At 47.0% G+C, this 23895-nt stretch overlaps 1 protein-coding gene across 1 annotated transcript; it reads left to right on the top strand.

Moving 5' to 3' along the window:
• The first annotated feature begins 18762 nt into the window (after positions 1–18762).
• Cd24 (CD24 molecule) lies at positions 18763–23651 on the top strand. Its single transcript, XM_059272940.1, has 2 exons — positions 18763–18927; positions 21993–23651. Exons 1-2 carry the CDS (start codon positions 18859–18861, stop codon positions 22152–22154), a joined length of 231 nt encoding a protein of 76 aa, XP_059128923.1. The 5' UTR covers positions 18763–18858; the 3' UTR covers positions 22155–23651.
• Positions 23652–23895: the final 244 nt, after the last annotated feature.

Genomic DNA, 23895 nt, shown 5'->3' with positions numbered 1-23895 from the left:
TTTTTTTTTTTTTTGGTTTTTCGAGACAGGGTTTCTCTGTGTAGCTTTGCGCCTTTCCTGGAACTCACTTGGTAGCCCAGGCTGGCCTTGAACTCACAGAGATCCGCCCGGCTCTGCCTCCCGAGTGCTGGGATTAAAGGTGTGCGCCACCACCGCCCGGCTAGTTTTTTAATGTAGAGTTTTTTTGTTTTGTTTCGTTTTTATGCTGGACCCCAAAGTTTAGGGTCTCAAGTGGGCGCCCCAAGAACCCAGACTCCAGTCCAGTTGATGCAACAGCACGAGGAATTTATTAAGCTTCTATATAGAAGGGCTCCTCTGCTCCCAAGAGCAAGAGTCGCATCTTACTGTAGTCACATAGGTGCTTTTAAAGGAAAAACCCACAAAAGCCGTAAGATTACAATTCCCATACAATTTCGTTTCACAAGATCATGATCTGATCACAGAGTGGGTACAGTCACATCCGCATGTACATTCTTCCTGAAACCTCAAGGGGGGTATCAGGGCGGGAGTGGAGTTTACACAAAGGTCACAGTGGTCCTTCTTGGAACACCTGCAACTATCCCAGTCACAGTTGAGCACATCTCTTAACAGAAATCTTTTTACATTGTTATATTGTTTCAGGGGTGATTGAGTGAGTAGTGGCTGAGTCAGGTGGCCCTTGGAACTAGATTTTTAGTTTCTCATTTCTTACTGCTTGAAGTTTCTCTTTCTGAGGCTTGGGGGTGTAAGCCTGAAAGGCTAGGGTCTTTCATGTTGAGACAGAGTTTCTCTGTGTAGCTTTGCGCCTTTCCTGGAACTCACTTGGTAGCCCAGGATGGCCTTGAACTCAGAGATCTACCTGGCTCTGCCTCCCCAGTGCTGGGATTAAAGGCGTGTGCCACCACCGCCCAGCTTGTTGTTGTTTTTAACAATAAAATAAGAAAGATCCACAACAAAAACAAAACCAACCAAGCAAAAAAGGACAAAACAGTATCCAGAGAACTGTCCGAATACTCAAAGATGTTTATGTGCTGTAGATAGTCTTCTGCTTTATAAAACATAGTCAGTGGCTGGAGATGGGGCTCAAGAGGTTGGCAGAGCGTGTGCCTATGGTGCGTGAAGTCCTAGCTCTGAACCCCAGCTCTGCATAAACCAGGCATGGTGGTTATACTCCTGTAATCTCAGCCCTTGGGATGCAGAAGCAGGAGGATTGAGAGTTCAAGGTCATCCTTAGTAACAGAGGGAGTACATGGCCAGCTTGGGATCTATGAGACCCTGTCTTTTTTTTTCCTTTTGGTTTTGTCCTGGAACTCTCTCTGTAGACCAGACTGGCCTTGAACTCACAGAGATTATGAGTGCTAGGATTAAAGAAAAGATAAAGGTCTCCTACAGATTAAGGTAATCGTCCTTGGGGCTGGAAAGATGGATGGCTCAGTGGTTAAGAGCACTGGTTGCAGGGTTGCGGATTTAGCTCAGTGGTAGAGCACTTGCCTAGCAATCACAAGGCCCTGGGTAGTGTCCTCAGCTCTGACAAAAAAAAAAAAAAAAAAAAAAAAAAAAAAAAAAAAAAGAGAGAGAGAGCACTGGTTGCTCCTCCAAAGGAGCTGGTTGGATTGTTGGGACGCCTATGTTGTTCAGTCCTGGGGATCCTTTGCCCTCTTCTGGCCTCTGTGAGTACTGCATGCACATCGTGCACAGACATCATGCAAGCAAACCACATACCTAAAATAATAAATAAATAAATAAATCTAAGAAAGTAAAAAACAACCAAACAAAAACCCATATACACTATTGGATGATAAATACTTCATTGAAGAAATTAGAAAAAAGAATAAAAAATTCCTAAAATCAAGGCTAGCATTTGGGAGGCAGAGGCAGGAGAAGTTCTGTGAGTTCGAGGCCAGCCTAGGTTACACGGAGAAACCATGTCTTAAAAAATGAAAAAAGAAAAGGAAAGAAAAGAAAAAAAAATACTTCCTGAATAGGACTCCAGTTGGTTGAGAAATGAGGCCAACAATTGACAAATGGGACCCATGAAAGTGGAAAGCTTCTGCAAAGGAAACAGGCGACTGAGTGAAGACACAGTTTCTAGAATGGGAGAAAATCTTTGCTTACTGTATATCTGGCAGAGAATTAACATCCAACATATACAGAGAATAAAAAAGGTAAACAAGAAAGCAGATAAACCAATTGAAATAATGGATAAGGACTGAACAGAGGTCTCAGAAGTCACGTGCATGGTCAATAAGTGTTTTAAAAGTGCTCAACACCCTTAGCCAGCAGAAAATGGAAATTAAAACTACCTTGAGATTCTATCTCTCCCTAGTCAGAACGGCTATCATCAAGAAATAAATGACAACAGATGTTATGAGGATGTGGAGAACGGAACAAACCCTTATTCACAGCTGGAAGGAGAATGAACTGGTGCAGCCACTGTGGAAATAGGTGTTGGGATTCTTGAAGAATCTAAATAGAACTTCCATATGCCCATTCACAGACAGCTGTCACCACAAAGGGGAGAAGAGACAGCTTATTCTGGAGCCAAATATAAGTGGCCATGGCTAGGGAACACAGGTTTAGGTTACTCCCAATACCATGATCCACCATGGATGCAATTTTATGAAGTTTTTTGTTTTTTGTTTGTCTGAGACAGGGTTTCTTTATTATGTCAGCTCTGGCTGTCCTGGAATTTGTTATGTAGACCAGGTTGGCCTTAAACTCACAGAGGTCCACCTGCCTCCGCCTTCCAAGTGCTGGGACTAAAGGTGCGAGCCACCACACCAGGCATGACCTTTGTATAGACAGAACAAAGAAAGCCATAAATCAAGGCACTTGTTGAGAACACTTGCGGAAACATTAAGTAGGCAGCCTCAGGTGCGCTCTGATGATTCCTTTGTTTGTTGTTCTTGTTGTTTTTCTGGATTAGTACTTTTCAAAAGGTTTTTATCTGTTTCATCACAGGGTTTTAGGTCTGACACAGAGCTGGGCAAGGAGCAGCTACTAAGGAGCTAAAGACAGCCTAAGATAAAATGGCTCCAGAGCTGCCATGGTCCAGACTCTGGACAATTGCTGCTGCTCTATCCAGCTAATCAGCCTTGCAGAGCTTCCAGTTTGAAGGTGTGTCTTCTTTCTGGGTGCTTTCCCTCACATAAGACCCAGCTATACACTCCTGGGCATCCTGCCCCAGAGATGTTTGCACACCCAGGTTTAGTACCACTATTCACAAATGTTAGGAAAGTTAACAAGCTAAACACCCAGATATCCATAAACTAATGAATGGACAGTGAAAATGTGGTGCATATGCACAACAAAATCTTATTCAGTTGTAATGAAAAATGAAATCATAGGGAAATAGATGGTGCTTGTCTTAATCACTGTTCTATTGCTGTGAAAAGACACCAAGACTAAGGCAAGTCATAGAAGAAAGCATTTAATTGGGGGCTGGCTTACAGTTTCAGAGGGTGAGTCCGTTATCATCATGGTGGGACATGGCGGTGGAGCTGAGGACTTTACATCCATGGGGCTGGAGAAATGACTCAGCAATTCAGAGCATTCACTGCATAGGATCTGAGTTTTGTTCCTAACACACATGTTAGGTAGTTCACAACCACCTGTAACTCTAGCTTCAGGGGATCCAGCACCCTCTTCTCGCCTCCACAGACCCTGCACTCAAGTGCACATACCCACACACAGACATACAAACATAGACACAATTAAAAATAAGTATAATCATTTTTAAAAAGAAAAAGAGCCGGACGGTGGTGGCACACGCCTTTAATCCCAGCACTCGGGAGGCAGAGGCAGGTGGATCTCTGTGAGTTCGAGGCCAGCCTGGTCTACAGAGCGAGATCCAGGACAGGCACAAAAACTACACAGAGAAACCCTGTCTCGAAAAACAAACAAACAAACAAACAAACAAACAAACAAACAAACAAGAAATCCCAGTGTCAGGCGTGGGCTACCTCCCTATGAGCTAGCTGTTCATTGAGGAGCCCTGAGGCCTCCAAAGCAATTCCAACTCTTCTGCTGCTCTGTCAGAACCAAACAGTAAGGGGGCTGCTGATGGCACTTAACCCAGCTAGTTTGCTTTCTGCTTTGATAAAGACCATGGCCAAAAGTGGCTTAGGGAGGAGAGGGTTCGTTTTGATTACACTTTCACATTGTAATTCGTTACTGAAAGAAGTCAGGACAGGAACTCCTAGAGGGTGGGATCCTGGAGGCAGGAGCTGATGCAGAGGCCATGGAGAGGAGCTGCTTACTGGCTTCCTCAGCATGGCTTGCTCAGTCTGTTTTCTTGTCTTTTTTCCCCCAAAGACAGGGTTTCTCTGTATAACAGCTCTGGCTGTCCTGGAACATGCTCTGTAGACCTGGCTGGCCTTGAATTTATAGAGATCTGCCTGCCTCTGTCTCCGGAGTGCTGGGCTAAAGGCATGCACCACCACTGGCCAGCCTCAGTCTACTTTTTCATAGAACCCAGGACCACCAGCCCAGGGGCAGCTCCACACACGGTGAGCTGAGCCCTCCCACATCGCTCACTAATTAAGAAACCGCCCCACCGACTTGCCTCCAGGCCCATCTGATAGAGGTAATTCCTCAGTTAAGAGTGTCTCTCCCGGGTAAGGTGACCTGCTGACAACCCACGCAACCTAAGTCAGAAGCTCATTTTCTAGTAAAAGGGGGACCTGGCCCCTGTTTTGGGTAACTGTTGCCTTGCTTGCTGACCTTGACCTTGATATCCTCCCTATGCTAATTCCCTCCCAGGTTCCACCCTCCAGAATGCTTAAGGGAAGTTCCTTGTTTGTGTATCCTGCAAAATGGGCGTTAACAGTTTAGATGCAAGATTGTAAAACATTGGTAGCGAACTTCTGCCCTCTGGGGTTCTCCCATTGTGCTGTAAGCCTGTATTTAAGACCTCCTCCCTCCTTCAATAAACGGATTTCAGCAAAAAATAAAATAAAATAAAATAAAAAAGACAAAAAAAGAGTGTCTCTTCCTAGATACATCTGGGTTTGGGTCCGACTGACAAAAACCAACCAGTACAACACCACATGCTTTCATTGCAGGCCCCGGGGAAACTAGGTGGGAGTGAGGGCACGCTTTCTCCCTGGTGATGCTCTCACAGTGCTGGAAGGTGCTGTGCTAGCCAGTGGGGGTTGGGGCAGCATGGAGAGTCTTGCTCTGCTGTGGACCCTGAGCGCTATACTACTGAATCACTGGCAAGATATGCCCACAGGTGCAGGAGTGGCGTGACTATTATGAGGAGCCACCAGCCAATTGCTCCCTGGTTGGATTCGATGTCTGCTTTACAGGAGGGAGTTCAGGCCCAGTGCAGAAGTAGAACATGTTTTACTAAATAGACGCGTTGTACCCCAGCTGCCTCCTAAATGTTTATGTTGATGCACACTGGCTAGCGGCTCTCATCTTTGGCCAGAGAAGATTCTTTTTACAGAGGATAGTAGTGGTTGCTGCAGAGCCTCACAGCTAGCTGGTCAAAGCGCTGAAAATCAGTGACTTGTGAGCGCTCAGTTTTAAGTGGACCGAGGCTCAGGGAACACGCAGAGGGTGGGGGAGGGGAGACTATAAGAGCAGGGGGAGGGGTGGAGTGTTGTGGAGTGGCCGCTGCACTCTGGAGCTCACTGCGGTTGTGATTACCCGCACAAGATCTGATGCACATGAGAGTGCCAATCAACATTACGTCATGGATGGGGGAGGAGCTATTGACGGTTGATGGTTGTTGGGGGAGGGGAGAGATTTTCTTTAGTGGTTCAACCACTGGTAAAATGCCCATGTTCACTGGGCATGATGGCACACTCCTTTAATCCCAGCACTCAGGAGGCAGAGGCAGGCAGATCTCTGTGAGTTCGAGGCCAGCCTGGTCTACAGAGTTTCAGGACAGCCAGAGCTGTTACAAAGAGAAACTCTGTCTCAAAAAACCAAAAAAAGAAAGAAAGAAAAAAGATGCCCACATTCCTCATAAATAACCCCGACCACGTTCACATAAGCAGTCCTCCATCTTGGGTCCCTGGGAGTGAACTCAGGGTGTCAGGCCCGGCAGCCAGCGCCGTGGCTGGTTGAGCCACCTCATCAGCTCTGTTTTTGTTTTGTTTCTGAGACAATGTCTCAATGTAGCCCAGGTTGGTTCTGAACCCACTACACTCCTCACGCTTCAGCTACCGAAGACAGGGATAAGAGGCCTGTGCCGCCACACCTGGTGTTTTAGAAGGGTTTTAAAGATGAGGGTATTTGGCCGGGCGGTGGTGGCGCACGCCTTTAATCCCAGCACTCGGGAGGCAGAGCCAGGCGGATCTCTGTGAGTTCGAGGCCAGCCTGGGCTACCAAGTGAGTTCCAGGGAGGCGCAAAGCTACACAGAGAAACCCTGTCTCGAAAAACCAAAAAAAAAAAAAAAAAAAAAAAGCTACACAGAGAAACCCTGTCTCGAAAAACCAAAAAAAAAAAAAAAAAAAAAAAAAAAAAAAGATGAGGGTATTTATACTATGAGCAAATGCTCAACTGGAAAGATTACTGTATAGTCATTACAATGTTTTTCAAATCAATGCTCAATGACAACAATACAGTAAATTGTGAGAAGAGCTCCTCCTGAAAGCAAACCCAAGGGTAACACTGTCCTCACTCCTCAGGTGTGCCGGAGTCCTCACGTGTTTCCTTTGTTTTTCCTTGAGACGAGGTCTTACTATGTAGCCCAGCCTGGTCTCAATCAAACATATGATTCTCCTGCCTCAGCCTCTCAAGTGCCGGTATTGCCAATGCATGCCACCATGCCTGGCTTCCAGTGCATATCTTCTGGGTGGGGACATGTAGAAAGAACAAGACATGGAAGGAAAAACAGATATCTTTTCTTGGAAGAAGGGAACAAAGAGTTTGCTTCATGTTCTTTGACTCCGGGAGATTCCAGGAATTGCTGCTGCTGCCCTGAGGTCATGCTGTTCTCAGCCTAGGATCAGCCTCACTGATGCCAGTGGCCTGGTACCCAGCTGGAGAAAGGGCCTGGTTGTGTTTGGATTGTGAGGTATTTGTGGCTGGTCAACTGCACAGGTTACCCTAGTTATTTCCTTAACCTCCCAGAAGTATGACTACACGTTTGTGACTAGAACTTTTTGATTGTTTTCAAATTGTTTGAAAAGCAGTCAGGCAGAAGTCCTGTGCACATTGGCTCCCAAGCCTGAAACATGTAACCTCACTCTCAATTCTTAGGCTCTTTCCACACACACACACAGGATTTCAGTGTTCTTTATCACATTTATTTATTTATGTGTGGGGGACACGCACAACCTTGTGCCACACTGTACAGGTGGAGGACAATGATATGCACTGGAAGCCAGGCATGGTGGCATGCATTGGCAATGAACTCAGGTCATGAGGCTGGGCAGCAAGCCCCTTTAACATTGAGCCATCTCACTGGCCCCTAAATATATATGCCTGGCATTTATTTTTATTTTATTTTATTTTATGTATATAATTGGTTTGTCTGCATGTCTGTTTGTATACCACTTGTGTGTCTAGTGCCCAAGGATGTCAGAAGAGGGTATTGAATCCTCTGGGACTGGAGTTACAGACGGTTGTGAGGGTCATGTGGGTGCTGGGACTCAAACTCAGATCTTCTTCAAGAGCAACAAGTGAGCTTAACTGCTGAGCCATCTCTCCAACCCTTGCTGCAGGAAATATTTTGAAAAAAAATATAGAGATAGAGGCCAGTAGATAGCTCAGTGGGTAAGGGCATTTGTCACTAAGCTTGATGACCTTAGTTCAGTCTCTGGAACCCAACTAGTGGAAGAAGAGAGCTGACCACCAAAAGTTGCCCTTTGGCCTCCACCTGTGTGGCATGGCATATGCATGCCCTTGTAGCTGGAGTTTTCTCCAGTCCTGCTCAGGTCCACAGCCACTTGGACCCAAGTAAACACACAGAGACTTATATTACTTATAAACTGTATGGCTGTGGCAGGCTTCTTGCTATCTAGTTCTTATATCTTAAATTAACCCATTTCTATTAATCTATAAGTTGCCACATGGCTTGTGGCTTACTGGCACTTTACATCTTGCTTCTCATGGCATTGGTGGCAGCGTCTCCTGACTCAGCCTTTCACTCCTCAGAATTCTCCTCTCTGCTTATCCCGCCTGTACTATATTTCCTGCCTGGCTACTGGCCAGCCAGCATTTTATTTATTAATCAATCAGAGCAACACATTCACAGTGTACAGAAAGGCATCCCCAACATGTCCCTCCTCCACATATACAAATAAATAAAAGCAATAAATTAAAAAAAATCATAGGACAGGTGTGATTAATCCCAGCATTCAGGAGGCTGAGGAACAAAAATATTAAGCTCAAGGCCAGCCTGGGTTACACAGGAAGACCCTGTCTAAAAAGAAAATTACTGGTTACCTCTAGTAATGGGCTAGCTAAGTGGGGGTGGGGAGGGCAGCGGGCAATGCTGGGAGTTAAACCTAGGCCCATGTGCATGCCAAGCAAGTGTTCTGCTTCTACTGTGAGCTGTATCCCAGCCCATAATAATCTCTTTTGTCTGTCTGTCTGTCTGCTTGTTTTGAAAAAGAGTCTCACTGTGTAGCCTTGGCTGGCCTGGTACTCACTATGTAGACCAGGCTGACCTTGAACTCAATATCTACCTGCCTCTGCCTCCTGAGTGATGAGATTAAAGGCATGAGTCACCATGCTTGGCCTCCATAGTATTCTTATAGCTTTGTATAGTTTCCAAATTGTTCTATATTTAACATGAATTACTCTTTAATTTTTTTTTAATTAAAAGGATTATGTGAATGGATGTTTTGCCTGCCTGAATATCTGTGCTCCACTTGCATGCCTGGTGCAGGAGGAAGCCAGCCAGAAGAGGGCATTGAATCCTCAGAACTGGAGGTATAGAAGGTTGTGAGCCACTGGGAATTGAACCCAGGTCCTCTGGGAGAGCAGCCAGTGCTGCTAACCACTGAGCCATCTCTCCAGTGTCTGCATTACTTTTACTTGCAAAGCAATGTTTAAATGAATGCTGAGAAGAGTCTTTGTTTTTAAACCAGAGCTCTAGATGACTTTAACCCAGGTACCCTTAACCCAGGCACCCTTCTTCGGCAGAGACAGTTAAACCCTCTGGTCCTATTTTAATGGATGAGAAGAACAAAATGCTTTTTCCTTAGAGCGACATCTTAACATTGTATTGAACAAGATGTAAGTCCACATCTGCTTTCCATCTGCTGAGTGTGATCCTGGAACAGCCCTGTTAACAGATTTGGAGAGGATTTTACAAAGGCGGGCAGTGTGCTCCTGTTTTGGGGTCATGTAACATTTCCCTCAACATGCCATTGTTCTTTTGGGTTATAAATATATATACTGGTTTTTCAAGACAGGGTTTGTCTGTGTAGCTTTGTGCCTTTCCTAGATCTCGCTCTGTAGACCAGGTTGGCCTCAAACTTACAAAGATCCGCCTGCCTCTGCTTCCCGAGTGCTGGGATTAAAGGCGTGCGCCACCACTGCCCGGCTATAAAAATATTTTAATTCAACTTTCCAGCCTACTTAAAACCTCACTAATCTCTCACAGCGTAAGAGTCCCTGTAGCTTTAGTCTTAACAGAATATTAAATCTGAGAAAGAGCTTGGGGTATAGCTCAGTCGCAAGGCACATAGGTTAAGTGCGCCCAGCACCTACCCGTGAAACAAAAGCCTCCAATCTCAAGAAAACAGAGGGACATAGAATGTCGAACTCTTCCAATTTCACTGTTCCTGAGTAGAGGATCACGGGACTCAGCCTGCCAGTGGCACATGGTGCACACCCTAGTGGTCCGCGGACTTATTTGTGAGGGCAGAGTGGAATTTCAGTTCTTCTAGAACTTAGTTATCCTCATTGGGCCTGGGCTCTGCCTCCTACCCCCGGGTGGGCGGGAGCCTTTTTATCAGAATGAGCCCACCCAGCTCAGGCCTTCCCTGGAGGCTGAGCCTGTTCCCTGATGCTCCTTTCCCTCCACAGTCTCCATAATTCCAGGAACCGGGGGAGGATAACAGGTAACTGACCTTTGCCGGGCGAGCTCTTTCTCTGCAGCTCAGTTCCCTGGTTTTTCTTCATTTTTGCTATAAACCTCGAGTGTGTGTGTGTGTGTTTGTGTGTGTGTGTGTGTGTGTGTGTGTGCGCGCGCGCGCGCGCGCATCTGGACTTGAAAGAATGTAGTCTCATAGTTGTTACAGGACAGGTGGACGGAATGAGGAAAAGCTAGAATTTCTGTCCCAGAACCCATGAGTGATGGACCGAGAGCTCCCAAGGCAGGCTGGGAAAGAAATTCTGAGGCCAGGGTAGAGAAAGTCGGCTTCCTGTAGATGTGCTATGTGTGAGCTGGGGAGGCCAAGGCCACAGAATGCTCTGCTTGCTAATTTGTTGAAATTATTTTGTGTTTTGTGAATAAGTAATGGTCCAGCTGGTTTACAATGAAATGTCACTCCTTTGCCCTGGCCGCCAACTCTCCTCCTCAGTGGCAAGGATTACCAGTGTCATGGATGTCTCTTTGGAAAGAGTTTTTCTTTAACTGTAGAACAAAACAAAACAACACACTGTAGTATACTCATTGTATTGAGTCTTGGTATTTATGGCCCCTCCTTTTTTTTTTTTAAGGATTTAGTTATTATGTATACAGCATTCTGCCTGTTTGTATACCTGCAGTTCAGAAAAGGGCACCAATCAGATCTCATTGTAGATGGTTGTAAGCCACCATGTGGGTGCTGGGAATTGAACTTAGGACCTCTGGAAGAACCTCTGAGGCATCTCATCAGCCCCACCTCACCCTCCTTTTAACAGAGTCTCACTATGTCACCCTGGCTGGCCTGGAACCTGCTATGTAGACCATGCTGGCCTTGAACTCAGAGATCCTCCTGCCTCTGCCTCCCTGCTGGGATTAAAGGTTTGCAACCAACCTAATAGATCTCTTTCTGTGGCTCATCATTATTTTCCCTCCAGACAAAATTTCATGTAGGTCAGGTTAGTGTCAAACTCATTATGCAGCTGAGGGTGGCCTTGAACTTCTGATCCTCCTATTTCCACCCCTAGAATGCTGGGATTACAGGCATTCACTACCACATCTGGTCTAAGTGACAAGGGGAACTGAACCTAGGGCTTCGTGTGTGCCAGGCAAGCACTCTACCAATGGAACTACATCGCCAGCGTGTTTTCTATTTAAAAACAACAAAATTCCAGTTCAGGATGCCAGGTATTTTCCTGTATTGATCTTTATCTTATTTCCTTTGAGATGGGGTCTCTCGCTGACCCCCAATCTTGCCATTTCAGCTTGGTTGGCTGGCTAGTGAGTCCCGGACTCTGCCTGACCCACCCAGACACTGGGCTTAGAGTGTCTGTTGGCCATGCCCAGCACTTTTTCTTTGTTTTGAGGTAGAGTCTCACTGTGTACCCCATTCTGGCCTTCACCTCATGGTTCTCCTCTGTCTTGCAAGTGCTTGAGTAACAGGTATATCATCACATCCAGTTTGTATTTTACTTTAATATCTAAAAACTATTTTTTAATGTGTATGGATGTTACATCTGCCTGTATGTCTGCACACCATGTGTGCCTGGTGCTCACGGAGATGGGAAGAGGGTGTCAGAGCCCCAGGACCTGGAGTAACAGAAGGTCTGAGCTACCATATAGGTGCTAGGAATTGGACCTGGGTCCTCTGGAAGAGTAGTCAGTGCGCTTAACCACTGAGCCATCTCTCCAACCCCAGATCTTACTTTTTTTAACTTAATAATTTATCATAATCTGAGCATGGTGGGGCATGCCTTTAATCCTAGTACTTGGAAGGCTGAGACAAGTGGATTTGTGTGAGTTCAAGGCCAGCCTGGTCCACATATTGAGTTCAAGGACAGTCAGGGCTACATAGAGAGACCCTCTCTCAACAAACAAACAAACAAAACCATCTAAGGTCAGTCTGAGCTATATGTCAAAGCCAGCTAGGATGCATAAGACCCTGTAAAAAAAAAGAACAAGAAGGAGAAAGAAAAAACAAAACAAAACAATGCTGTTTGGGGCTGGAGAGATAAGCGGTTAAGAGCACTGGCTGCTCTTCTACAGGACCCAGGTCTGGTTCCCACATGGTAGCTCATATCCATCTCCACTTCCAGGGAATCAGATACCCTCCTCTGGACTCCTTGTACAGTACACCCGCGTAGGCACAGACATCATGCACATAAAACACCCATACATAAAATAATAAAATCCACACTCCACGGCAGGCCCCATGCCCAGGAATAATTGGCCAACACAAAGACAAACTCCACAGGAAAACAAAAATTATGGAGGGTCATTGAGAGTTCATCAGGTTAGGGTGCCTGCTGCTAGACCTCATGACCTGAGTTTGATCCCCGGGAAAAGAGAACTGTGGGAGCTGGGGATTTAGCTCAGTGGTAGAGCGCTTGCCTAGCAAGTGCAAGGCCCTGGGTTCGATCCTCAGCTCCAACAACAACAACAACAACAAAAAAGAGGCGGGGGGGGGGGAGAGAGAGAGAGAGAACTGTGGTGATGTATTGTGCACCCTAATAAAATTTGCCTGAAGATCAGAGGACAGAACAAGCCACTAGATTAAACATAGAGGCCAGGCAGTGGTGGCATACACCTTTAATCCTAACACAGATCCGTCTGGATGTCTGTGAGTTCAAAGCCACGCTTGACTACATGAGATTGATTCAGTTTAGGAGGGAAACAGAGCCAGGCAGTGGTGGCTCACACCTTTGCTCCCAGTACTTTGGAGTCACACGCCTTTAATCCCAGCATTAGGAAGGTTGAGACAGGAAGTGATGGCTGAGTGGAGAAAGGTATATAAGCTGTGAGGAGGCAGGAACTGAGGCTTTTCAAGCTGAGGAGTCCTAAAGGTGAGACGTGGCTGTGGCTTGTTCCTTTGTCTCTCTGATCTTTCAGCATTCACCCCAATATCAGGCTCCGTGTTTTTCTTTTTCTTTTTTTTTTCTTTTTTTTTTTTTATGAGACTGTTTTGAATTCGTGTTACATCTGGTGCAATTCCTGTGAATTGTTCTTTGACCTCCCATGTTCCCTCTCCCAATAAAACATAAATGTAAAAACAATAGGTTAAGAATTTACCATTGCAGGGTGGTGGTGGTGCACACCTTTAGTCCCAACATTCAGGAGGTAGAGGCAGGTGGATCTCTGTGAGTTCAAGGCCATCCTGGTTTACAAATCAAGTTCTGGGACAGCTAGAAACCCTGTCTTAAAAAAACGAAAAACAAGCCGGGCGGTGGTGGCTTACACCTTTAATCCCAGCACTCGGGAGGCAGAGGCAGGCGAATCTCTTTGAGTTCGAGGCCAGCCTGGGCTACACAGTGAGTAGGCTCCAAAGCTACACAGAGAAACCCTGTCTCGAAAAACAAAAACAAACAAATAAAAAAATAAAAAATAAAACAAAAAGAATTTACCATAGGGATTTCTTCATGTAATACATATACATACATATATCTATCATATGTACATATACTATATAAAAGAAAATAATGTTCTTTTGCACTCTTTAATGACTTCATAATATTGTATAGTATAAATAAGTTATAATTCCTTTAGCCAGGCCTCAATTTCTGGATAATTAAGTGATTTTTCAGTCTGTTACCATGTGGCAACTAATTATTGCACATTAAAAATTCATCTTTGTACAAGTTCTTTTCCCCCCGAGACAGGATTTCTCTGTGTAGCCCTGGATGTCCTGGAACTCTCTCTGTAGACCAGGCTGGCCTTGAACTCACAGAGATCCACCTGCTTCTGCCTCCTGATTGCTGGGATTAAAGATGTGCGCCACCACCACCTGGCTGTACAAGTTTATCTTTAGATTAAATTTAACATTATTATTACATTGTAGACTAAATTGCCAGAGGGGAACATGTAATATTAACACCAACAGATGTATACTTTCCTACCAGACCTACGAATTTCTCTCACATCCTTGCCAACACAATAATTCATAAAACTTTGACCTTAAATTTTAGCCAAAGACATTAAGAGTTCCTTCTTTTTATTTAATTCCCTTAAACAATAGCAATAATAATACACTAGGGTGCTTCAGCATGGGTCATTTTACTTAATTTGCATGTAAAAGCCGGGACTGTTTCTTTTTACAGTTCTTTTGTTGGGTGAAGCTGAAGATCTTGGAGAATTTGAAAAAAATCTGTAGAAGAAAAAAAGAATGACCTAGCTGCAAAAGACACTCACTGCGGTTGTTCGTTTCCTGAGCATCAAAAATTCAGCGCTTGTTAGCAGCACAAAGGGAGATTTTTCATTTATTTACTTACTGACAATGAGCGCTGACAACCCCTGTGGCCAGCAGAGGGCAGCACACCCCCACGGAGTGTCTGGGAGACGCCAGCAGCTGATTGAATATGCTTCAGCAGGGACCACATTAGCCAGAATGCTAACCCACTTCCCCTGTCTGGCCTTAGGACAGGTGGGAGCGAGGCACAAAGCTTGCCTGAAAAACCAAGATAAATGAAGAATCGCATGCCAGCTAAGTGCAGGGCAGCATAGAATTAAGAAAAAAAAAAAAAAGAGTATTATGAACGCAAACATCATTAAATGGAAGGGGATTTTAATTAAATTCCAGGTACTGTTTGTACAATAAAGCACAGAAAACATAGCTTATTGATCAATACTTTATTTCACACCCATTTTGCTAAAAACTGACAAAACATCAAATATTAGCCCTATATTTAATCTTGTATTTCCCTAAAAAATAAAAGTTATTGTTTTAAATCAAAAATCTATTAGTCCATTTATCCAGTATTGAATGCTAGCTAGATGTAGAGGACATGGGGTGGACACAACATAAGTCTCTGTACCCACCCCCACTCCCAGGTCCATGCTCAACTAATGGTCTGCACTGAGCTCTATCCCCAGCCCTTGCATTCCTGTTCTGAGACAGGGTCTTGCCAAGCTTCCAGGCTAGCGTTGCCCTCACAGTCCCCCTGCCATAACCCTCCCCCTCCTCTTTCTTTCTTTCTTTCTTTCTTTCTTTCTTTCTTTCTTTCTTTCTTTCTTTCTTCTCTCTCTCTCTCTCTCTCTCTCTCTCTCTCTCTCTCTCTCTCTCTCTTTCTTTAATTGACAATACTGGGGGTCGAACCCAGGGCCTTGTACATTCTGGGCGAGTAGTACCACTGAGGGGTATCATCTGCCCGGGTCCCTGTTCCTTTCAGCAAAGCAGAAGTGATTTGGAAGCTGGGTCAGGAAACTTTGTAACTTTAGAGATGACGTCACAACTGGCTGGGTGCCTGTGTGACGTCACATCTTAACATCTCCGTGCCTCAGAATAAAAATGATAGCGCTGCCATCTGTGCTACTGACCTCACTGATACACAGATGAAACGCCACACGAGGGCTGGCCAGATGGCTTGGTGGGAAAAGGTGCTTGAGTTCGAATCCTGAAACGAACTGACTTCTGCAAGTTCTCCTCCGACCTCCACACCCGTGCTGTGGCACGTGTAGCCCCCGCCCCCCTCCCCAACACAAAATAAACAGGGCAGGGAGAAAAAAGAAAAGAAACACTGTATACAAAGATACTTTGGAGGAAAGCAGCGGGAGACTCAAAAAGCTACAGACTAATGCCCAATGCAGAAACAGAGGCAGCTTGGTGTGCTCTTGGGTGAGCAAGCACCCCGCTAAAGGTCAGATTTAGCTGAATTAGAGCTGCATCCCTTACACAGAGGCACACTTCACCGGGCTGTACTGGGAGGCGGTGGAAGGCAGGCAGGCAGGCAGGCTCCTAGGAACTGGTGGAGCAGGATTTAAATCCGGCTGGACTCTCCTAAGGGCTACAGCTGTCTAGCTCGACAGCGTTCCTTCCAGTGGGGCGTGGAGGAATTGTATGTCTCGCCTTTACAATTTTCCTCAGAATGTCAGGTTACAGAGCCGAGGTCCCCAGCCTTCCGGAGGCTGAGGCAGAAGGATTCAGAGTTTGAGGCCAGCCTGAGCTACACAGCGACTGGCAAACAGCAACAAGAAAGTAGGTCATAGACAATTTCATGAAAACTGACCTTAGTTATGTGATATTTCCACACACATATCAATACATACATTAATCAGTTTTAAAATCACTCCATGCAATATTTTCTCTATAAATTGGACACGTGTCTTAAGAAAACTCTGAAATAACGGTCAGATTCTCTTTAGTGCAGTGGCATGACTGCTGTTGGCTAAGAAAATCAAACTGTGGAACACCGGAAGAGCAGTTCAGACTCACAGACAAGAAGCTCAGAGCAGAGCTTCTAGACGGTGTCTTACGCTGCTAGCTTTAGGGGTGGTAGGTCAGGAGGGGCAAAATGGACTTCCCTTCTGGGCTAAGCTTCTGGGCACAGTAAAGTTCCAGGAGAGCTTCTGGGGGGATGGGCAAAGGGGCCTGCTCAGAATTCTGCATGTCTTCAGCCGTGAAGGAGAGGGGTCCGGGTGGAGGTCCTGTGCACCTCACAAGCGTGGGCATTGGCTCAGCTTCATGCTTCTTTTGAATCAGAGATACAGGGAAGATAAACACATTCTGTTTCCTGCTGCCTCCAGGCAGGGAGCAAACATCAAGTGAGAGAGCTAGGAGGTGAGCACTTTTTTTTTTTTTTTTTTTTTTTTTTTTAAATTTTCCGAGACAGGGTTTCTCTGTGTAGCTTTGCGCCTTTCCTGGAACTCACTTGGTAGTCCAGGCTAGCCTCGAACTCACAGAGATCCGCCTGGCTCTGCCTCCCGAGTGCTGGGATTAAAGGCATGCGCCACCACCGCCCAGCAAGGTGAGCACTTTCTAACAGACTCACAACCGTCCTTTCTTGTTTGTTTATGAGACAGGGGTCTTGCTATGCAGCCCCAGGTAGCCTGGAACTTATGTAGACCAGGCTGGCCTTGCGGTGATCTTCCTGCCTCTGTCTTCTGAGAGCTCAGATCCAGGCATGCTCTTCCATACTTGGTGCACAATAACTGCTTAGTAATTCATCAATTATACTATTATCGTCTCCGTTTTACAGAGGCAGAAGCTGCAGCTTTTAGCCCCAAGTACAAATGTCTCGCAGCGTTCCAGCTCAGATAGCCTGGCTCCAGAGGTTGTTTTGTTAACCACGGCCCCAGCACATTTCCTTAAGTTAATACCAAGGAAGGAGGAAGAGGAAGAGGAGGGAGGGGAAGAAAGGAGAGGTGAGGAGAGTAGCAGAAAATAAATAATAAATAAAATAAATGGACGCCATGGGTAGCACCAGCCCTTCCACAGGCCTGTCCCGGGAACCTCCGAAGACAGGGAGGGCCCTTGGGATTAGGTGCTACTGAGTCAGTTGTCCTTTGACACCCTGGAAGAGGAGTGCCGAGGCCGTGCACGGAGCGACATTTCTGCAGTGTGGTAACTGTTAAACAGGAAAGTTCACTGGTGCTAGACAAAAATTCCTGTGTTCCCAAGCACATCTCACACGTGGAAAGTTACTGAGCGGCTGTGGCTGGCCGGGAAGGCTCAGGCAAACGCAGTCACAAACCAACGACTGTGGATTCCATTGTTTAGTTTGCTCCCATAAAACTAACCTTGTTTTTATGAGGCTGTTCTGCAAAAATTGAAATTTAAACAAATTTCCATCGTTGCTAGGTTTGGTCTGTTTTGCTTTAAGGGCTGTAAAACACGTGGGCTAAACTTTAAATAGAAAGGTCTAAGCCTTGTGATTAAAAATTAAAAATATTCTACCACTAAATTATTTCAAAATTTGCTTTGAAGTTTTCACAATAGAAGGGCTGAAAGAAAGATTCCATTAAAATGTGCAGACGGATGAATAAGTATTTTCCACCGGTTTATCTTATTACTAAATGGCAAGTATGGAAAAGAAATGGCTTGATCCTGAAAGCGTTTGCTCTTTAAACAAATCCCAAACAAGTGCTGACCTACAGAGCCCGACAAGCCCGTCCCCAGGAATTCCGAGTTCTGGTGGGACCGCGCTGCCGCGGCGGTTGGGGGAGGGGTGGACTCAGGGTGGAAGGTCGCGTCCAGTCCTGGCCCCTAAGCCGGGGCAGGTTGGAGAGCATTGGGACCAAAACCCAGTCCCTCACGGTGTCCCGCCCCGTGGCCGTGCGCAGCCGGCTGCTCCCCAGGTCGGGGGGTGGATGCCGCCGGGGTGGCCCGGGTGCGCTCCGCTGGATGCAGGGCTAGAGGAGCTCAAAACACAAAGCAAGCAGCCGGGCGAGGGGCGGCCGCCCAGCGGAGCATACTCACGGCTGGGGCCCGGGGTCCCTGCGATCCCTGCCGTGCAGCCGCCTAGGGCCAGCGCGAGGCGGCGCCGGGTCTCCTCGCCAACCCGGTGCGCCACGGCCCAGGGGGACCTGCCAATCTGCCCAGTTCCCCTTTGCAACGGGCACTTGAGAAACACCCAGCCCGGAGCTCCGCGCAGCCCGCGCGGCGCCCGCGGCTCCGACTTTTCGTGTTAGGGGGTAAGATGGCAGAGCCCGGGAAACAAAGGAAACTTGGCCCGGGCGGCGTGTGTGGCTCGCGTGCTTGCCCCGGGTCCCGTGTGGGAGTCGTCCGCGCCCTTGCTCGCAGCCCGCCTCGGGGAACCCTAGCTCAGCCAGAACCCGCGGCGCCCGCCCACCTGCCGCGCTGGCCGCCCCGGGACATCCCAAGTCGCCCGGGGCGGGGTGCAGCCGGCGGGGGAGGGGGCGCCAGAGCTGCGCAGGGGGTGGGAGGGCGGGGAGGCGGCAGGGGAGGAGGAGAGCGCGGGTGGGCGGGCGCCGCACGTCACGGCTATTGTGGCTGTCCTGGTATATAAGGTCCCGCCGGCCCGCCGCGCTCCCCACCTTTGCCTGCGCCCGCGCGAGCCGAGCAGATCTCCACGCACCGAGCATCCAGAGAGTCGCGCCGCGCGCCGACGGAGCGGACATGGGCAGAGCGATGGTGGCCAGACTGGGGCTGGGGTTGCTGCTTCTGGCACTGCTCCTACCCACGCAGGTGAGGCCCTGCGCTTGGTGTGGCACTGGGGCCGCGCCCTGGGGGCGTGTGCGTGTGTAGGAGGGATGAAGTCCCTACCTCTCGCCACGCACTGGGGTAGGGAGAGAATTTTGTGTAACTGACTTGAGGGAACCTACGATGTGGACTCCCTCGAGAGAGCGCCCCCCTTCCCCTCCCACGGAGGGTCTTCGCTCTCCCAGCGAACCACACAAAGAGAGGAGAGAGGGGACGGTCCCTTTCGGGGAGCGTGGCGCACGCCCATCCTCCACCGTCCAAACTGGTTTGGGGATCGCCCAGGAAGCCCCGGCTGTGGCTCTACCTCCCACCGTAGTCCTCAGTCCTGAAGCTTAGTTAGGGACCTCCCAACGCCACGAACTCCCGCAGTGAGACCTCACACCTTTATCCCTGGCCACCTTAGGGGTCCCCTCTCAGCCTAGATCCACCAGGGAGGCGGAGCGGCAGTACTTTAGTGTCCCGAGTCTCCGTCAGGCTTTGTCCTAGTCCACCGCTGCTTCCTTTTAGATCTGTCCCGGTACAGATCTCACCCCCAACACCGAGGGTGGCGCTGCTCTGGCTGCGTCGGCGAGAGGGTGAAGGCGCCGCGCCCAGAACAAGACCTGGAGCTGAGCCTGGGAGACCGGCGCGGGACTCGGAGACGCAGCCGGTGGCTTTCCACTGCCTTCGGTGCGCTCAGGAGTGTCTCTTGGGCTTCGCCCCTGAAAAGTTGGGCGCGCGGGTCATTGGTCCCTAGACATCCAGGCTCCGGGCTCACCTGGGAGAGCAGCCCAAGAGCTTGGAGCGCGCTTCGTCTTCCCCACGGTGGGCAGGGTAACTGTACCCCATTGTCTTCTTGTTGTGGGTTGGCTGTGCCCGTGGGCCTTTCTCGCCCCCCCCCCCCTCGCCCCCATGGAGGAGGGATTCGGCCTCAAGAAACCCGCTGGTCTCACTCACCCAGATTCCCTTCTCCCCAGTCCGCCTCCCTATCGAAATGTTAACAGGGAGGTTTTGGTTAAGCAAATCAAGGGAGCTTGTTGGAGAAAATTGTTTAATGCCAATTTAATAATTAGCATCTAAGAATGTCTGATAGTGTTGGAGAGGACCCGTAGACTTTCAGATTGGTGCACTAGGCTCTTTTTTCTTTGTGGTTTTTTTTCACCTGCTGTGCTAAAAGCTCTTTGTATAAATAAAGAACAGTTACTTTCGGGTGCCCCAGACCGGCTCCCTGTTGTAAACAATTTAGCATATTAATGTTTTCCTTTTCGTGGGAAAGCCACTTCCTGACAGGACAGGCTCTGTCTTACACACAGTAGGCGCCCAGTAAGTATAATTGACTGGATGAGGATTTTGTTGTGGGCAATCTACTTTGGATACAATTTGTACATTTCTTTAGTCAATATTTGCTTAATGGCCTTAGGAGTGCAGAACAAAAGGAGCCTGTGCTGATGTAGGAGGGTTTATCTCCGGATCAAGGGGCCGAATGTACATGTGGCTAGGCTCGTTACTTGGTGCCACGTCGGCCTCCCTCCCGCCTGTAATCGGAAGCTCTCGCAAGCCCTGGCAAACCCTCCCTTTCAGTGAGGGCTGAAAACTCGGATCAGCCTTTGTTCCATGACAAAGGAGAGTATCACGTGCCTCGCTGGACTGTGCATTTCGTGGCTCGCAAAACCAGCGGTGACTATGCCACTGGGATGCCGGGACAGTAGGGGAAGCCTTGGTTCTTGGCCACAGCGCCAAGCCAGTGACCAGGCAGTGAGCTAGTGAAATTTAACTCCACACTCCCCTGCCTTTTGTGAAGGTAGGATGTTTTAACTGAGGTCCTTTTGCCTTAGAGCAAGGATTCTTCAGTATTTTTGAGATTTAGATGAAAGCAATCGTGGCTATTACTAACCTCAGGTGCTTGTGGTCAAACCCAAGGGCCTGCACATGCTATCATGTTCTACTAATGCTATACGTCCCTAGGTGGTTAGCTCCCATTTTTCAATTTAAGATAAATATTGTGGCCAGTTTTGAGAAGGGTTATAATTTCAAGATTTCAAAGGAGCAGATAGGATACCCAATGTGCTTTTAAGTTTCAAATGTTAAGATACTTCCTTAAGGTAATGTTTCCCAGGCTATGTGAAACCAGAAAGACCCGGCACACCAGGGTGGACTGTGACATAACAATCTCTAGTACCACAGATCTCAATCATCCCACAAGTGTACACACACACACACACACACACACACACACACACACACATTCCCCAGGTCCCCCATATTACATACAAGGTTTTTTTGTTTGTCTGTTTTTGAGACAAGTCCCACTGAGTAGCCCTGAGTGGTCTGGAATTTGATTTTTAGGCCAGGCAGCCCTCGAACTCAGAGAGACCCCCCTGCCTCTGCCTCCTTCTGAGAGCTGGGGTTCCAGGTGTGTGCTGTGACTCTAGGCCACACACAGGTTTTGCTTTCTTGAGACAGAGTCTAGCCATAAAATCCAGGCTGACCTTAAGTTCTAGATCTGTTTTAAATTCTCTGGTGCTAAGGTTACAGGTCTGAGCCACCAATCTGGCTCAACTTTAAAATGTCTTCTTGTCTAGGGGAACAGTGACTCTTGCTTGCAAAGCTAGCAAATCCATATGATGTCAGAAACCAGGTTAAGCCCATCCTTGATTACACTATGCAGAGTTAGAAAGAGTCCTGCTCTTGGCACTGATGTAGTCTGGAGAACTCTTTGTTTTTTGAGACAGGGTCTCCTGCAGCCAAGGCTGGCCTTGGTCTCCTGGTTCTCTGTATTCTCTAGGTATCTAATCTAGATAGGTAGTTTTAGAACTAAAGAGACTCATTTGGTGGGGCCAAGTGAATTCAGAATTTAATGATGTAGCTCAGAGAACAATGGGAAAAGCAATCTTGGGGTGGGTGAGGGACTGGAGGTGCAGTTCAGTGATGGAGCTAGCGCTTAGCATCCCTAAGACCCTGTGTTTGATTTCTTCTACTGTAGCCACAGAGACTGCTATAGAGTGCAAATGGACCTAGCGGTAGATGATTCTGAAAACTTATCTGTGATTTTCTTTTTTCATGTATTTTAGATCTATTGCAACCAAACATCTGTTGCACCGTTTTCAAGTAACCAGACTATCTCTACTGCCCCAAATCCAACTAATGCCACCACCAAAGCAGGTGGCAGTGCCCTGCAGTCAACGGCGGGTCTCCTTGTGGTCTCACTTTCTCTTCTACATCTCTACTGTTAGAGACTCGGGCCAAGAAACGTCTCTACTTCCCCATCTTCTAGAGCCACCCCAATGGTAACCACAAGTCCAGTGTGACCCCGAAGAAACAGGTCCACATCAAATCTGCTATTACCACCCCTCAACAGAAAACCTTGAGAATTCATGTGAAGGATGTGACAGACGGTGAATGCCAATATTGAATCTGCTAGAGTTTTATGTTCAAGATGAAGAGTGATAACATCTGAAGGTGGCGTGATTTCCTTGAATGTGACTTAAGAAATGTGGACACTTAAAACTGTAACTTGAAATCAAGCATAGGTTTTATGTAGCGATAAGGATGGGATGTAGGGTAGAGATTGTTTTCATTGGCTCATTCAACCTATAAGGCCATAACACAGTTAGGTGATATTAAAAGGCTTCTCTGATGCTATTTATGTATATGTTGGAAGGAACTACCAGGTGTTACTTTAAATCCTCAGTGTATTGTTTCATTACTACTAATTTAATATGCTAAACTCTAGTTAAGTTCCACATTGTCGAGCTGTTCTCTTTGGAACTGAGCATTATACCCCCTCCTGTGGCTTTAGGCTTGACATAATATTTGACCTTTATTAGTAATTGACATGTGCCAGGCAAGGATGGATTGGAACCCACCCCCAAATCCAGCCATCACTGAAATAAATTGTACTTCAAAAGTCAAATAGTAGGTGTTTCCCATCATCTTTTCTCACTCAACCAGAGTGCCAGATCCCCTTAAGTAAACTGGTTCCAGAGAGCACAATTACGTTGACCTCCGCCAATGTCAAAATGCTGCTTTTTATTTCTGCAAATTTGAGAGGTTTTCATAATTTAAGGTGTGGTCTGTTAGGAAGGCGAAATTATGAATCTTGAAATTCTAAAGGCAAATATGCAAATATGCAAAGGAGCCAAAACCATAAACCTAGCAGTTGGGATGTGAAGACGGAAGACGACTTGCATCGAATTCACAAAGTCTTTTATACAATTTCTGTAAATACTTTTTTTAAAAGAGAAAAACAAGACAATGGATCAGAATAGCCACATTTGGAATACTTTGGTTATCAGTTCATATTTTTAGATAGTTTGACATTGGTCCTGTGCCTGAAAGGGGGCTTGGTTCTGCAGTAAGTTTTTCCAATGCCTTGATACACTCTCATACCTTTTAAAACATAGACATTCCTTGAAAAAAAATCTTTTGTTCGCATGGTCACACACTGATGCTTACACATTCTGGGATCTCATATGGCCACAGTAGTCTTGACAACCAGAGTCATTTTCTCCACCTTTAGAAGCCTACCTGGGAACAAGGAGACCTCACAGACCCGGAGCTACTGTGTGTGTGAATGAACACTCCCTCTTGCCTCGTACCTGAATGCTGGACATCCATTTGACTGTATATTGTGTTTGTGTATTTATGCTTTGATTCATAGTAACTTCTCATGTTATGGAATTGATTTGCATTGAACACAAACTGTAAATAAAGGAAACAAATGGCTGGAAGAGCAGTCTGTTGATTTTTTTTTCTGTTTTGTTTTTTTGAGACAGGGTTTTTCTGTGTAACAGTCCTGGCTGTCCTGGAACTCGATTTGTTAACCAGGCTGGCCTCAAACTCACAGAGATCCACCTGGCTCTGCCTCCCGAGTGCTGGGATTAAAGTCGTGCACCACTACTGCCCGGCTGTGTCTGTTGAAATTTTAAGTGTTTTTTTTTTTTGTACAATAATCATGGGTGATCATGGCTGTTA

This window comes from Peromyscus eremicus, chromosome 8b (genome assembly GCF_949786415.1).
Source record: "Peromyscus eremicus chromosome 8b, PerEre_H2_v1, whole genome shotgun sequence".
Lineage (NCBI taxonomy): Eukaryota > Metazoa > Chordata > Mammalia > Rodentia > Cricetidae > Peromyscus > Peromyscus eremicus.
Note: the sequence above shows the minus strand (reverse complement) of the source record. Positions and strands in the feature narration are given on the sequence as shown.